At 42.0% G+C, this 17,105-nt stretch overlaps 1 protein-coding gene across 3 annotated transcripts; it reads right to left on the bottom strand.

Moving 5' to 3' along the window:
* Positions 1 to 482: 482 nt before the first annotated feature.
* Positions 483 to 15,283, bottom strand: LOC147106083 (uroplakin-3a-like). 3 transcript variants are annotated; one of them, XR_015081332.1, is made up of 8 exons: positions 14,856 to 15,283; positions 14,550 to 14,693; positions 11,069 to 11,330; positions 10,308 to 10,390; positions 4,051 to 4,183; positions 2,311 to 2,518; positions 1,984 to 2,174; positions 483 to 725 (listed from the first exon to the last, which is right to left on the bottom strand). XR_015081332.1 is itself a non-coding variant. In XM_086008840.1 (7 exons), exons 1-6 carry the CDS (start codon positions 15,139 to 15,141, stop codon positions 2,329 to 2,331), a joined length of 1,098 nt encoding a protein of 365 aa, XP_085864966.1. In that variant the 5' UTR covers positions 15,142 to 15,282; the 3' UTR covers positions 483 to 725; positions 2,311 to 2,328. The 3 variants fall into 3 exon arrangements, 2 of the variants coding, with proteins under 2 accessions (XP_085864966.1, XP_085864965.1); XM_086008840.1 differs by lacking the exon at positions 1,984 to 2,174 and having other exon boundaries at positions 14,856 to 15,282; XM_086008839.1 differs by lacking the exon at positions 1,984 to 2,174 and having other exon boundaries at positions 2,315 to 2,518; positions 14,856 to 15,275.
* Positions 15,284 to 17,105: the final 1,822 nt, after the last annotated feature.

The raw sequence follows: 17,105 nt of genomic DNA, 5'->3' as shown, positions 1-17,105 counted from the left end.
CCCCAAAAGCACGTGCGCACACACATGGAACTACTCCATTTCCCACACCCTCTACTCCATCATTTTGAAGTCATTATTCCACACTCTGCCCACCTCAACATCTTGGTTTCATCAACTCCTGATCGGTGTCCAAAAGTCCTTCTTTTGGTAGCACTTCAATCCTGCCGACCCGCTTTCTCCTACTTAACAGTGGATTGTTCAACTAGAACAGATCTGGCTCAGTCATGATGCCCCCACAGTCCAGCTTGCCAACAACATCCAGGCTCACAAATAAATGTTTTAAAGCAATGTACTGATGGGCAACTGGAATCAATGGAAGATTATTACAGTAAGAAATACCTTTAGGAGAGGAGAAAATAGAGTTGAAGAAAGATAGCCATTGTACTAGATCACCTGGGCCAGAGACAATCCTCATGGACGTACAGGTCATTGTAAAAGGGAGGCAAAAAAGATAATTCAGTTAAAAATACAGCGACTCAAGCTACACAGAAAGATACTTTATTGTAAGTAATGTATACAAGAAAACACCATACAAAAATTGAGCCAAGTCAGTGAGAATTTAACTATCCCTGTAGTCACGGTCAAACAGGGGTTCTAAAAGCAAGTTTGGGCTCCAACAATTATGCATTTACCCTGGCAGAATACAAAGTCACCAGTGTAGTTGATCAGTACTTCTGCTGCCCAGTCATTAATCTTCAGAGAGTCTTCATTTTTAATCACTGGCCCTAAAAGGAGAATTAAGGTTACTTTAAATTTAAATGCCATCATGCTTCAGTAATTCCAACAGTGCAGCTGGTGTCCCTGTCTCTCCCTACCCAAAAAACATCCATGTCCAGTCAAAGAGAAAAGATGCACTTATGACAGGCATTGGCTGAATACAGGATATACCTGCAACTCCTTCCACCGAGAAGGACAAGGGCAGCAGGCACATGGGAACATCACCACCTCCAAGTCACACACCATCCTGACTTGGAAGTATATCGCCGATCCTTCATAGTCAGTCAAAATCCTGGAACTCCCTACCTAACAGCACTGTGGGAGCACCTTCACCACACGGACTGCAGCGGTTCAAGGTGGCAGCTCACCACCTTCTCAAGGGGCAACTAGGGATGGGCAATAAATGCTGGCATTGCCAGCGATGCCCTGATCCCATAAACAAATAAAAATAAATACCTTCCTGCATTTTGAAACATCATCCGCCTCCCCCTCTCCTCAAAAAACACACTTGCTACAATTTGGTAAGTACTGCCTCCACTACTTCTGCTTTACAGCTAGGAGACCTTCATCTCATTCTACACTAAATTTGGAGATTAATTTGGAGTCCTACATTACAGAAATGTAAAACAACCTACATCACAGAAATGTAAAACAACCTACATGTAAAACAACCTAATTTGGCAAAAATCCATTTTGCCCCTACAATTATTTAAACCAGACATCCATACCACAGGGATGTAAAATCTCCAATAGAAACAGAAAATGCTGGAGATACTCACAGCAGGTCAGGCAACATCTGTGAAGAGAAAGAGTTAATGTTTCAGGTTGATGACCTTTTGTCATCGACCTGAAACTTTAACTCTGTTCCTCTCTTCACCTGCCTGACCTGCTGAGTATCTCCAGCATTTGGTTTTTATTTCAGATTTCCAGCATCATTTTGTAAAATCTCCATCTCATTGATGCAGACTAGGTCTGATCACCAATCTACATTGAATGGCTGATCTCAGCCATGGTAGCAGTACTGTCACTAGTTAGTCCCAGTGCCTCTGGGCTAAGGAAGGATTTTTTTTTAAGCCCCTAGATGGTCACCTCTGCCAAAGTATGCATGTGCACACTTCAGGTGAGGAAAGATTCAATGCAGCTGTGGCCTGCAACATTCATCATGAATAATGGCCACTAGAGCAAGGCACTAGAGGGATAATAGTGCCCCAGTATCCAGCAAGGAGATAGAAGATGGATTAGAATATTTAACTCAGATTAAACCACCTTTCCAGAAGTGTTCCAAAGCAAGTGCAAGTGTTCTCAATCTCAGGCTTCAACAACTGAAGCCCATAAATCATCTTCGGCAAATGGAACTGCCAGGTTCATGAGATCCTCAACAATGGAATGTTTGACTGCTGCAGTAAAGTGGAATCTTGAATGGAGGATTTAGACTGCAGTCCCAGTAGATACAAGTGCTGTAAAGTAATGGCAGGTTCTCTTAATCCAGCTGTTGGTTTATTTTCTCTAATCTCTAGCATTTGACCAAAAAGTTTGGGATCCTGAATGTGCAGCAACCCAAGAGTGCACAATAGCAAATTGAGATATATATACTTGCATCTCTTGGATCTTTCAACTATCTTGCACTGGAGCTGGAGAAGCTTCAACAGTAGATTGGTAACGCTCTGGCTCAGGTGGCTGTTGGGCGACAGCTTTGGTTGGATCTGCATAGATACTTTCAGAAAAGCCAAGGTTTCTGTGATGTGCAAGATAGTTCCTTGGAGCTGGCTGCTGCTCCACTGCAGGGCTTTCTTCATGCAGACTATAGAAGGGAGATTATTACATCAGATTGGCAACATTATAGAAAAGTGCAATTTCAATAAACCATTTATCGACAGTGAGGCACTAGGGGTATGATAGACCAGTGTTTTTGGATAAACGTATTTTGCACACTCAATTTTCAGAGCAAGATGTTGAGGTACCTTCTGCCCGACCTGGAAATGACAGTTAAGCATTATACAATGGTCATGGCCCTGTGGGTAGTGGAGTGGGCCCAGGGGCCATGTAGCCTTGTTCTGCTCCTACTGTGTTCTAATTCTGTGTTAGATTTCAGGAGATGGTTTTATTCCTGTTCCTGGCTGGGGTGGAGATCGCCTTTACAGAAGGTAAGTACTGTAGAAAATATAGGGACAGAGTGATCTCCTGGAAGAATTTCAATCGCCTAGATGGGTCGGAGAGGAATTTCCCAGATTTTTTTTCTCCCAAATTGGCCATTGGGTCTTTCTGGTTTTTCGCCTCTCCCGGGAGATCACATGGGTTCGGGTGGATGCAGAGTGATAGAAGATTTGAGGTTAGGATCAGATCAGCCATGATCTTATTGAATGGTGGAGCAGGCTCGAGGGGCCGATTGGCCTACACCTGCTCCTATTTCTTATGTTCTTAAATGCAAGTTCAGAAACTACTCTGGAAAGAAAAAGACATGTTCACAACCCCAGCTGTCAATGTTAAGACACTTTTCCATAAGTGATCTTAGCTGTGACTAACTACAGCCGGTAATTGGGAAATAAGCAACAACTTCAACAATGGTTAAGGAAGGGGAAGCCAATAGAACAGCTCCAGGGGGGGGTAGTGGTAGTGTAATGGTTTTGTTACTGGACTCGTAATCTAGAGGCTGGACTAAAGAGAGGACACAAGCTCAAATCTCACTTTGGAAAATTAAATTCAGTTTACCAATAATGCTGGTAAAAGTGACCATGAAGCAGTCACTTGTAAAAATCCTGCTGGTTCACTAATAGGGAAAGAAACATGCAGTTACCAGATAACAGTATCCTTAAACTTGGGCAAGGAAGGGTGGATAACATATGCAGAAGAGCATGCATTTCTATTTCTGATCACTATCCAGTGATCACTGAAGACTGCAACACTACATGTCATAAGGACCAGACTGAGCTTGCCTGCAACTCCCAGCTCTTTCTCTACACACAAGGATACACTTGCTGATCTTTATACTTGGGCAAGGTACCAGAAACTTGTCTGCACCAATCACCACTTTAAGCAGAGAAGATCAGAGAAATCAAAAAATTACCAAGATGCTTATCTTGCAAGCAAGACTTGAGGGGCAATTCAGCCAACGTGTAGCCACATTGGTGGTGAGCAAAGGTTGTGGGATTTGAGGCAACAATTTTGCAGCCCTATCTTTACCTGGCTTCCTGTTGGAACCATGTTACTACCCTTTAAATATCAGGTTACAGGAAAAAGCACCATGTAGAAAAACAGGAAACAGCACTATGTAGAAATATCATTCAAGACCACCCACTTTTTTTTTTTCCTCATGCTTATTCTAGGAATACTCACCAAAACATATACATCAGCAAAGTGACAAAGGCACCGAGGATAAGAGCGAGAAGGATGACTAGAATAGTTGTGATCACCACCATTCCTCCAGTCCTCTCACCTGGCCAAGTATCAATAACTGCAGGTTCAGGAGCTGGAGACAAATAAAAATGTTACAAAATGGACTCAACACTAGCTCCCCAAACAGATTCAGGAATCATCATGTGAAGTGGGACTCCAAAACCCTGTGAGGGGGGGGGGGGGGGTGGAAGAGAGAAATTACAAAAATCAAAAGTAATGTTAAGTTTTGTTTTACACAGGATATACAGCACAAACAGGACATTCGATCCAACCAGTCCATGCCGGTGTTTATGCTCCACTCAAGCCTCCTCCCATCTTTCCTCATCTATTCCCTTCTCTTCATGCTTGTTCAGCCTCCCCTTAAATATATCTATACTATTTGCTTCAACCACTCCGTGGTAGCGAGTTCCACATCTCTGGGTAAAGAAGTTTCTTCTGAATTCCCTACTGGATTTCTTGGTGACTATCTTATATTGATGGCCTCTAGTTATGCTCTTCCAGTTATGCTCTTCCCCACAAGTGGAAACATTCTCTGTATCCACTCTATCAAAACCTTTCATAATTTTAAAGACCTATTAGGTCACCCCTCAGCCTTCTTTTTTCACGAGATATGTATACCCTCATTTCTGGTAGTATCATTGTAAATCTTCTCCACACCCTCGCCGGTGCCTCTATCCTTTTTATAATATGGCGACCAGAACTGTACGCAGTACTCCAAGTGTGGTCTAACCAAGGTTCGATACAGGTTTAGCATAACTTCCCTACTTTTCAATTCTATCCCTCTAGAAATAAACCCTAGTGTTTGGTTTGCTTTTTTTAATGGCCTTGCTAACTTGTGGCACAACTTTGTGATTTGTGCATTTGTACTCCGATCCCTTGGTTCCTCTCCCCACCTGGACTCGCATCCTCCAAGTGATGTGACCTCCCTACCAAAATGTAATACCTCACATTTATCGGTGTTGAACTTCATTTATTAATGTCCTCTAACTTGTTGCAGTCCTCCTCAGTATTGACTATCCCCACCAATTTGGTGTCATGTGCAAATTTAAAAAGTGTTTTTGATTCCCAAGTCAAAATCATTAATGTAAATTGTGAACAGCAGTGATCCCAGCACTGATCCTTGTGGACCATTACCCAACTTCTGCCACTGAATAGCTACCCTTTACTCCTACGCTCTCTGTCCTGAAGCCAGCCAGCAATCCATTCTGCTACTTGTCCCCTGATTCTGCATTCTCTGACCTTGTTCATCAGTCTATTATGGGGTACCTTATAGAAACATAGAAGATAGGAGCAGGAGTAGGCCATTCGAGCCTGCTCCGCCATTCAATGAGATCATGGCTGATCATCCAAACCCCAGCACCCGGTCCCTACACCGACAGCCATCCCACCCAAGCCCTATCCCTGTAACCCCGCAACCCCACGTATTTAATCCCCCCCAACACGAAGGGTCAATTTTTAATCATGGACAATCAACCTAACCCGCACATCTTTGGACTATGGGAGGAAACCAGAGCACCCGGAGGAAACCCACACAAACACGGAGAATGTGCAAACTCCACACAGACAGTCACCCGAGGCCGGATTTGAACCCGGGTCCCTGGCGCTGTGAGGCAACAGTGCTAACCACTAGGCCTTTTGAAAATCCAGATAAATTACATCTACTGCATTACCATTGTCCTCGGTTACCGCTTCAAAAAATTCAATAAGTTTGGTCAAGCAAGACTTTCCCTTTTGAAATCCATGTTGACTATTCATTATTATATTTTTGGTTTCTAGATGTTCTTATTTTCTCCTTTAGTAGGGATTCCATTATTTTTCCTACCACTGATATTAAGCTGACTGGTCTATAATTCCCTGGACATGTTCTATCCCCCTTCTTAAATATCGGTATTAAGTTAGCTATCCACTAGTCCTCTGACACTATACCTTTTTCTAACAAATTATTAAATATGCATAGTAATGCCTCAGCTATCTCTTCCCTAGATTCTTCTAAAATACATGGATGCAATCCATCCAGACCAGGGGTTTTATCCTCGGAGTTTGATTAATTTATTTAATATATCCCTTTTTATTTTAAATGCACTTCTCATTATCATCCAATGTCATGTCCACCTACATAACAAGACATAGGAGCAGGAGTAAGCCATTTGGCCACTTGAGCCTGCTCCGCCATTCAATAAGATCATGCCTGTTCCATCTCCCTGGTAAATACTGAAGCAAAATTATTTAATATTTCTGCCATTTCTTTATTGTTACTTGTGGTATTGTCCCAACTATCCCTTAATGTGCCTATAAAATATTTTACATAGAAACACAGAAGATAGGAGGAGGTCAGTCATTCAGCCCTTCGAGCCCACTCCGCCATTCAATGAGATCATGGCTGATCATCCAAATTCAGTACCCTGTCCCTGCTTTCTCCCCATATCCCTTTAGCCTTAAGAAATATATCTAACTCCTTGAATATATTTAATGAACTGGCCTCCACCGCCCTCTGTGGCAGAGAATTCCACAGGTTCACCACTCTCTGGGTGAAGAAATTCCTCCTCATCAGTCCTAAATGGCTTACCCCTTATCCTTAGACTATGACCCCTGGTTCTGGACTCCCCGGCCATCAAACATCCTTCCTGCATCTAGTCTGTCCAGGCCTGACAGAATTTTATAGGTTTCGATGAGATCCCCTCTCAATCTTCTAGACTCCAGTGAGTATAAGCCCAATCGACACAATCTCTCCTCATACGGCATTCCTGCCATCCCAGGTATCAGCCTGGTGAATCTTCGCTGCACTCCTTCCATGGCAACAGCCTTCCTCAGGTAAGGTGACCAAAACTGCACACAATACTCAAGGTGTGGTCTCACCAAGGCCCTGTACAACTGCAGCAAGACATCCTTGTTCCTGTACTCGAACCCTCTCGCTACAAAGGCCAACATACCATTTGCCTTCTTAACCGCCTGCTGCACCTGCATGCTTACCTTCAGCGACTGGTGCACAAGAACACCCAGGTCTCTCTGCACTGCCCCTTCTCCCAATCTATTGCCATTCAAATAATCTGCCTTCCTGTTTTTGCCACCAAAGTGGACAACCTCACATTTATCCACATTATGTAGTGCATTTGCCATGTTTCTGCCCAATCACCCAATCTGTCCAAATCGTACTGGAGTTTCACGACATCCTCCTCAGAGCTTACCCTCCCACCCAGCTTTGTGTCATCTGCAAATTTGGAGATATTACATCCAATTCCCTCATCCAGATCATAATATATAGTGAATAGCTGGGGTCCTAGGACCGATCCTTGCGGTACCCCACTAGTCACTGCCTGCCACTCGGAAAACGACCCGTTTATTCCAACTCTTTGCTTTCTGTCCACCAACCAGTTCTCTATCCAAGTCAATACCTTGTTTTATGTTCCTTGATAATTTAGTGTCATAGTTCCTTTGCCTTCCTAATTCTTTTTTGGCTTCTCCTAACCTTTTCATTTACTCTCATGCACTCCCCTGCTGTCTGTGTACTTAATGTATGCCTCTTTCCTTACCTTCAAGGCTTTATTCATCCATGGAGTCTCTATTGTTTAGTTTCTTTCCTTTTAATGGAATATATTTTTCCTGCACTCTGTTGAACACTTAAAAATGTTTCCCATTGCTGTTCTACATAGTTGTTTGCCAATATTGTTACCCATTTTTGTTTCCCCAAGTTCTATTCTCAGCCCCTCAAAAAAAAAATCAGCTTTTCTCCAATCTATTAACCTGGTTTTCATCATACTTATGTCCTTAATTATCATAAAGCATATTGTATTATGGTCACCATTTCCTATATGTTCCCCTACCTTTACTTCTCTTATCTGCTCTGGTTCATTCCCCATTACTAGATCCAATATCGAATCCTCCCTGGTTGGGCTTTTTACATACTGGGTTAGAAAGGAGTCCTGTACACATTGTAGGAATGCCATTCCCTAATTCCCTTTGCCTACCTCTTCTGTCCAATTAATATCAGGGTAGTTGAAATCCCCCATGATTATTATTCTGTTTTTTTTTTTTTAAAACTCATTTCCCTAATTTGTCTGCATATTTCTTCCTCCACTTCCCTTCCACTATTAGGTGGTCTGTAGACTACATCTATTAGTGTGATTGGTCCTTTATCGCTATCCATATGGATTCTATTTGTCTTGCTGATATGTGCGTCACTTTTTTCTTCTGCCATTGTTATCCCTAATAAGTACAGCTACTCCACCTCCCCTTTTTCTAAATAAGTTTTACCCTGCAATGTTTAATTCCCAGTCCTGATTTTTCTGTAGCCATGTCTCAGTAATCCCTAATGTGCCTGGTTCCTCACAATGTATGATTGCCTCCAGCTCCTGTTTTATTAGAGACACTGTGCATTGCTGTACAGACAGTTTAACTCTTAATGGGATTCTCACTATGTTTAACCATCTTTAGATTTCTGTTCTATAACTATATTCCCTTGCCATGAATGTCCTCCCTTACTTTATTCTTTCCTGTGCTCTTCCGGTTTTGTTTATATTTAGACTGGTTACATTTCTTGTAGATCCCTCGCCCCATCTTACTAGTTTAAAGCTTAAAAGAATTGAGTTGTGTTAATACAAAAATAATCCACATTAATACAGTTTAGTTTAATACTAAACTTTAAAGTCACTTCAAAGATGTAATTCCCCCATTATAATTGAAAGATTTCCCTGCATATCTCCAGCTTGATTCTGCAGTGCTTGATTGTCAACCAAAACTCAGCTGCCCGTGCCCTAACTCGCACCAAGTCCCATTCACCCATCACCCCTGTGCTTGCTGATTTACATTGGCTCCCAGTTAAGCAATGCTTCAATTTTAAAATTCTCATCCTTGTTTTCAAATCCCTCCATGGCCTTGCCCTTGATATCTCTAATCTCTTCCAGCCCCACAACCTTCGGAGATATCTGTGCTCCTCTAATTCTGCCCTCTTGATCATTCCTGATTATAATTGCTCCACCATTGGTGGCTGTGCCTTCAGTTGCCTTGGCCTTAAATTCTGGAATTCCCTTCCTAAACCACTGCCTCCTTAAGACCTACCTCTGAACAAGCTTTTGGTCATCTGCCCAAATTTTTGTCTAATACTCCTGTGAAGCGCCTTCGGGCGTTTTACTACATTAAAAAGGTGCTATATAAGTTGTTGTTGCTAGCTTTTTAACCAATTCAAAAAACAAAAAAAAAGTGGCACAATATTTCCTTTTTTCCCCCTAGGTAAGTCATCCCAAATTCAACTTTTTAGCAGCAGATAATTTAAGGGAAGATACAGCACACATTTCAAACCCTGCAGGGCAAATGTGCAACAATGCAGGCTTTGGGCCATTTTGATACTAAGTCTAGCCAGAAATTTACACAAGGTATTAAGAGGAGATGATGCACATATTTGATAGCGACCTATTATATGCATGCCATAATTGAAATAGTTTCCAGCAATACATTCCTAATGTAAAAGGGTGAAATTCTCACTTGACACGTTATTTATGAATTCACAGTGTTGAGAGTTTTGTGGCATAGTGTATTGGAGCCACAAGAGTGGTTCAACACAAATTCACATCTACAGACATCCACATTCCAGAGATTCCAATCAGCTTCTCTGTAGGGCAGTGGCCAGAGTTCAGAAACATTCCACAAGGTTGGGGGAAACAAAGAAAATCAGAGGGAAAACTCACCAAGCAATCCAGCCCATGTTGCACAAAAGCAAAAGATTTACATTTGGACAATGTTTTGTGATTACTTGACTTAACTAAAATATTTCCACAAGGACTCAGATCTTCTTTCCCCTTTTCAAATTTGTGTAAATATTTTCTGTTAAAAAGTTTAAACAATCAAAGTTAAGTGTACACGTATGCAAAAAAGACTTGCAGCTTGGAATGCACGGACTGCAAAGCAATCAAACATTCCACCTATTTGAAATGTGGCAAAGTCATCAGGCCAGAAGTTCACACTGAATTAGTTTGGCGAGGTAAATCCATGAAGGGATTTAAGCACAAGAATGAAAATGTAAAATTGCAGGTATTGGGAGAGGAGGAGACAATGTAGGTCACCAAGGACAGGAACGATAGACGAGCAGGACTCTGTGCGGAATGAGATACGGGAAGCAGAATTCTAGCAGACATTAAACAGATGCTACCATGCCAAGCTTCTGCTGGCTAAATATGAACAGATACCCAATGAAGAACACTAACCTTGTAGAAGGGCGATGGAGTCTGACCAGTGTGTTTCATCTATAATTGTTTTTGTGGTTATGTTTCGCACAGCATACTTGAACCTGTGATTTTAAAAACATTAGAGTAGATGCACCACATGGAGTAGTTTTGCCAGCCTCAATCTGTGGAATTTGAATTGACAGCTGAAAATCAATGCTCAAATATACATGCCTACAATGACACTTAACTATCAACGAGTCTACAGCAAGGTGATGCTGCTACACCAATATACATCTTGCAGCTATACAAAACAATTTTTGAATTAGCTTTGGAGTCACCATTATATTTATAGACCTGGATAATTAGCCAAGGGAAATTCTGTATCTTCCTACCCCCCCAATCCCTTGTCTTTTTTTGGGTGGTGGGGTAAGCCACTGGTGGAAGCACTGAGGGAGCATTCTTCAGGGTACTATTATACGCTGGGAAATGGGTTTTCACAAAGTTATGACCATTCTGATCGACAACACCCATACCCTGGCCCCAAAGTGATAGTAATGATGTTTTAATAAAAAGGTAGGTCTTAAAGGAATACTCTATTAGATGGAATAATTCTGGTCAGCATTATTCATTCAAGTGACTGTTGACTAAAGGTCAAAAGGCTGATTTTAAGTTGATGTCTGTAAAGTTATCTTCATTGTAGTCAAGTTGTTTTATACAAGCAGAGAAAGTTCCTGCCTGCTGCAAGTGGCACAAAATTCACAACATATTTCCCCACTGAGAATAGATTTTTACCTCCTTACCTGTACTGTACATGTGCATTAAGTGGTGCATTACAGTTTTCTGGATTATTGGAAATTTGGTTCAAACACTGGACATCATTTCCAACCCTGAACACATATTGATCGATCTCTGCTTGGATCCTTGCAGGAACTGTGCTCACCACGAAGGGCAAAGATGTGCAGATTGGGATGCCAAAGCTCGCAGCACGGTACGGCCCAGTTTCCCCTCCTTTAGTTTGTTGGTAAGTGCGTATGGCGCTATCGCCAATTTCATTTGGGATTGCTGCAAACAGAAATATTTTGAAACTCGTCAGTTCAGCTGTTTTGGTTCATGAAAACTTCAAATTGCACACGAGAAAGATTTGAGTTATTGAATGATGAGATGTAGCAAATTTTGAAATAGAAGGTAATATAAAGGCAAGTCATCTACAGCTAAGCTAGAGAAGGCAGCAAATTATAGGCTAGGATTTAAATGGAAAGAGCTTGTTCATGTTCTTGCCCAATATCATTGCAGATATTACAGAAAGAAAACCTACAGTACATGACACTGCAGCTAATCCAGCGATCAGGGACAGCAGCAACAGCCTGTTGGTCCTAGAGACATTACTAAACAACTTCTCCAATAGAAAGAAAGATGTTCAAAATTAATTATTGCCAAGACTGGCTTTAGAAGCAAGAGGAAAGACTTCAGATTAAAGGGCAAGGAACACTGATACACCCGTTCTTGTCTTAAGCACAACTATACAAGACCTGGTGAGATTTCTGAAAATTGCATAGCAAACAACTTTATTAAAAATGTTAGAGCCAGTATCATTAAGGACGATTACTTCATCAATGTGTGTGCTTAGCTTGTTTCTTTGGCTCTTAATCACTCATTTTACTTTCAAAAATTGCAACTACTAGATTTTTTTTTTTTTTTTTTTTTAAATATATGAAAGTTGCACCTCCAGCCAGAAAGTTCAGTTGGCAAGTGCAAGTCTTACAGACCAGGCAGGTGCCAAGTTTGTCCAATAACTGAATCTCAACAAGCCAACAGCTGGGCTGCTAGATGAAGCCTCAGATCTATAACAAGCTCAGGTACCATATCCTAGCACAAGTCAGAGAGAAAAGGGGGAAAAAAGTTGGTGTGCCAGCTAATACTGGTTACTATAATTCATACTTCAAGCAGTTGTTAGTTTTGCTTAAGCCACTGGCCCTAATGTGAGCTACCATTTGAATTATCTGTTACAATAATGTTGCATCCATCCATAATTGAAGGGCTGGCAGTTAAATTATCCAACAGTACATTCCGAAAGTTCAAACTTGAAAATAGACAACAAAGCTCAAAAACATCTATTGCAGCACCCATTATATAAAGAGAGCATTAAACCCATGGCATCGTGTTAAAGGCACCTTAAAAACCCACATACAAGTTGTAGTTAGAAGTACTATTGTGTTGCATTTATCTAGCTTTGGAGATTACAAATTCTGAAGAGTACATGGGAGGAGTTAAAGAAATCAACTTAAGATTGAGATTGTTCAATGGCAAGAGCTTTGAATACTCAAGAGCAGCAATGATTTATACTCAAGGCCCTTTTACCTACAGTCAGTTGCAGGGCATCAAACACAAGATGACCACTGCACCTTGCTCCTATGTCTTTATTGTAATTTTCCTCCATCTTCCCAGGTTTCCAATGTTCTAAAATAGGTCACTAAGACAGGAAAACCAAATGATTAAGGTAACTGCTCATTCAATTAGTCAGGCAAGTTAAACAATGGATTTGTCATGCCTGGAAACATCACTGTAGACTTGGAATTGACATTGCATTGATTCCACGTCAGCATGCTTGTGTTGACACCATTTTCTATCACAACACCAGCATGCTAATTCAACAAAGCACTTATCAAACCACAGGAGGGGCCACATGTTCCCACAGGAACATTTACAAAAATCAAGTCTACTGTGAATCTTTAGGAGCACCATTGACAGCAGGAGGATCAGGCGCAGGGTAAAAGGGCAAGAGTGTGTCATCTTCCCACTTAAACAGCAAACCTCTGAGCCTGTATTGCATAGAAAGCAATCTGTTGGACAGTATGGATCTTCCTCAACCATTAAGGGAGGTCTGCAGCCAAAAAGTGAAGGCTGCTACTTTCAAACAGCTGTTCCTGCAATCAATTCAATGTTGCTCCAGTCGTCCCCACAATATAACTAAACAGATTCCTGGTATATTCATTCTAGGTGAAGCAGTTACATTATACAAGAGCATAAAGGGAAAAAGCCTGGTCACCAGTAAATACCAGAGACACTGCAGGCTTTAATACAACATTACTGAGTTAAAAAAGTGCCAACGTGAAATTAAAAAAAAGGATAGATTCACAAATCCATAATGATTGATAAGGGGGGGGGGGGGGGATGATAAAGCAAGAGCACCAAGACACTTATGTAGAAGTCCACTGAAACAAATGTGACAGAGTAAAAACACTAAGTACCATGTCCAGTTATGGTCACAAATACAAGAAGGCAAAGACCACAGGACTAATTCAGAGTGTCAGGAGATGAAGTCATGATTGAAAAAAATAAACTGGATAACCTCTGGAACACTTCAAATTAAACAGAATAGGACAAGTTAACCACACTGGTTCAAATGAACAAGAGAAGATTAACTTCAGATTGATAGCAGAAAATGGTTTGCTTAGGAACCAACATCAGAGACCAAATAAAATGTGGGTCCAATGAACATGGCAGGAGATTAAAAGGAACCAGTTTCAGGAAAGCAGACAAGAGGAAAACATCAAAGCAATTCAGTTTGATACACAAGTGCTTTATTCTCTGCAAAGCAGTCACAATCGTCACCAAGCTCTGGCTAGATGAACCTGAGTCTGTGCCGAGTTAACAGATCCCAGCCAGGGTAATAATTGGAACGCTACAGTTTGCCTCATCCTAGGTAGGGGTAAGATCCAGATGGTTATCCAGTGACCTCTGAAAAGACATGTGGATAGCGATGGGAAAAGGATCAGACGCAGCTATACCATCCTCCTGTGTCAAATAGCCGATCTCTCACTCTGGGCTCACCCGTGAATTGCAACCTGGGCAGTCAGACCGCACTCCAGCCACACCTCAGGGGCCTGCCACACCGATAAACCCCATTGGAACCATACTTTTTGAAGACTAAGTCTATATAGACCAGGCTGGTAAATTACATTTGATCCAAGCAGACAATTTAAATGTATGGTCTAGTCGGCCGCTTAGTAAACCAATAGTTGGAGCCGAAGGTTTCCAGCTTCAGTCTCAACTGATAGGAATTCCCACCTTGAGCCTGTAGCCCCAGATACCTGCAATCGAATGGTCACTTGTCGAGCCTGTTATTTGAGAGAACTTTTGATACAAGGGGTCACTTTTCTAAAAAAGGAGCTGGAGGATTGGACGCTCCTTTCATCCTTTATATGAAGAGAGGGCAACAGGCTGGTCGGAAGAGTACCCCACCTAACTAGTTAAGAGTTATATTAATCGCCCAACACTTACACGGCACACTGGCTTGCACTCCGAAGACTTCGACGACATTCCCATTGGTGAACACACAGATGGGCTTGGTTAGAGTCACGGTAGTAGCAGTTCGGAGAGCTCGGATTTCAGCGGTCGAGGGAATTTCTGGCTTGAAGTTTAGAACTACGAAAAGGGGAGAGAGTTAGTTCAAAAACTTTTTTCCCTGAGGAAATCTATTAAAAACAAGTGGAACTCGATCAGTGTAGATTGTACTAAAGAGCCAAAATTCAAGAAGTTACTTGAATTTGAGTTTAAACTATGTTTTAACACAAGGAGCTAACTTACCGTCACAGAAAGCAGATGAGATCCAAACACCTAATAAAAGTAGGACGACCTTCATGTTAGCAGGAAAGTTGCAACAAACTGCTCCTAAAAACAAACTGGCGGAAAGACCCAGCGAGTGGAAGTAACTAAGGAGCAGCAAAGTGCTCACTTCAAGCTGAATGGTGCAAGCGATCTGCTGGTTTAACCCACTCAACCAGTCTAACCAGCTCATCCCACCAATCCCTGCTAACAGCACCTGAAACCCATTTACCCGCTTCCTTCTTCCTCGTGCTTCACAATCTGGCATAAAATGATTTTTTTTAAACCACAAACATAATTAAACTCACAAATAGAAAGATTGTTTTATTCATATCAATCGGATTATTTGAGGTTCGTTGTGACCCTGTCATTGTTTAAAGAGGCTGTCGAGCATCCACGATCAGAGTCAGGGTATTCCTGCTCCTGCATTCAAACCTCGCGGCTCAGGCTGGAGTTGCGCGCTGATAGGTTGCTCAGACAACAACCATAAGGACATTAACAAACCCACTGAAACGTTTATCTTGTTTACTTATTAAATAAATCAACACGTCTCACTGGAAAAATACCAACTCCTGTATTACAAGAATGTACATTTCAACAAATGGTAGTTCACTGGCTGTGAAGCACTTTGGGACGTCCCGAGGTCGTGAAAGGCGCTATATAAATGTAAGTTCTTTCCCACTCGGTCTGAATACGAACAAAGTGCATCATGTGAGTGCAGTTACACTGTTGCGCTGATGTGACGTGGTTTCAGTGAAATTGGCAACATAACGCTTGTCAAGTTCCAAATAACTCCGGAATACACTAAAGCCAAGGAATATGGGCCTGTCCGGGTAGAGCTCCTCGCAGCTCTTGAACTGGACACCATGTGGAGTATTAACCTCAATGTGATTGATGTGCACTTGGATTTAGAAAATGCTCAGGCTGTCCACTAGATTTCATGAGCACCGAATAAACTCACTGGCCTTTTTAGTATAAGAACGCACATGATCTCACTCGCCCCTGGGGGAGCAGAACCGGTCTGGCGGGCAGAGCGCGATTCACAAACAGGCACAGCACACATTATAACTAGGTGTTGGCAGTGTTTTGCACTGTACACCTACCAGTATCCAACTGGTAATGAATGAATAATCGCAGCCACAGAGACTGCTGAGTGTTGCAAGCCTAATGATAGGTGTGGAAAGAAATACTTCATGAGTGTAAGTTCCAGAGCCTTAAGCAGGCATTTTCCGAATGAAAGGGGTATTTGGAAAACCGAACATGTAAATCCTCCTCCATCTTTGGTAGCCTGGATTTGACAGCTGGTTAGAGTGGGAGTGGACAACTTGCTCTCAAACAAGCGCTACCGCCCTTTCCAACCAGCCACTTGGTGGAATCCCTTTGACTTTTCCCTCTCCTGCAAGGAAATGCCACAGCCTCCGCTTGGCTTCTTGCCACTGGGAGTAACTGAGCATCACAGGAATACAAACTGTGTTTTATCCCTCGCTCCAAGGCTTCAAGTGTTAGAGTCCTAATGATCAGCACAACTCTGCCATGTGGTGCACAAGTTAATGGGGAATGAGAAGAGTTGTACACCATTTCCATCACAGTGACATCCTACACAATTGACAATGTACATCAACCATGTTTACTTCATTTCATTATGTGCTCACAAACAATTGGAGAAAGGTTTGGCAAACAATTATTTTGGCAACTGGATGCTGACACTTGCCTCAGGACAACGGGGCTACAAAGGGATAATCACGGGTCACTGCCAGTGCATATGTGTGAATGTCTGGTAAGGGCAGGATCAGTCTTGCCTGTGATGCCCTCCCATGCTCAAATAGCCTGCTGACTCTCTCAGGCCAGGCTCAGACATGAAGAATGGTGACTTGGGCAAGGAACTGGAGGGCTACCAATGCCTGTGGAACCATATCCTGTAGGGGACTGGAGGAAAAACCTGTGAGATTAGAGTGTAGAAACATGCAGCTTCTTTGGTAGAATATGCAAAAGGGAGCTGAATAAAACTTTAGAAAATCACTGACTAGACTGTAGAAACATACAGGTTCTCTGCTGAATCTTGTACTTCAATCAATTCAGTCTCCTGGTTTAGAACAGGAACTCTGATGACTACACACCATTAATCTTCCAAAATTCTATAGACTCTGGAACAGTACCCATGGATTGGAGGGTAGCTAATGTTATCCCACTGTTCAAAAAAGGTGGTAGAGAGAAAACGGGGAATTATAGACT

This window comes from Somniosus microcephalus, chromosome 16 (assembly GCF_052327205.1).
Source record: "Somniosus microcephalus isolate GS21.2 chromosome 16, FLI_Smic_1.0, whole genome shotgun sequence".
Taxonomy (NCBI): Eukaryota; Metazoa; Chordata; class Chondrichthyes; order Squaliformes; family Somniosidae; genus Somniosus; species Somniosus microcephalus.
Note: the sequence above shows the minus strand (reverse complement) of the source record. Positions and strands in the feature narration are given on the sequence as shown.

Coding starts and splice junctions, on each gene's coding strand:
- LOC147106083 (XM_086008840.1), bottom strand. CDS start 15,141: ATGCCAGATTGTGAAGCACGAGGAAGAAGGAAGCGGGTAAATGGGTTT. Junction 14,694..14,855: donor CTCATCTGCTTTCTGTGACG/GTAAGTTAGCTC, acceptor CCCTTTTCGTAG/TTCTAAACTTCAAGCCAGAA. Junction 11,331..14,549: donor AGTGCAAGCCAGTGTGCCGT/GTAAGTGTTGGG, acceptor TTCTGTTTGCAG/CAATCCCAAATGAAATTGGC.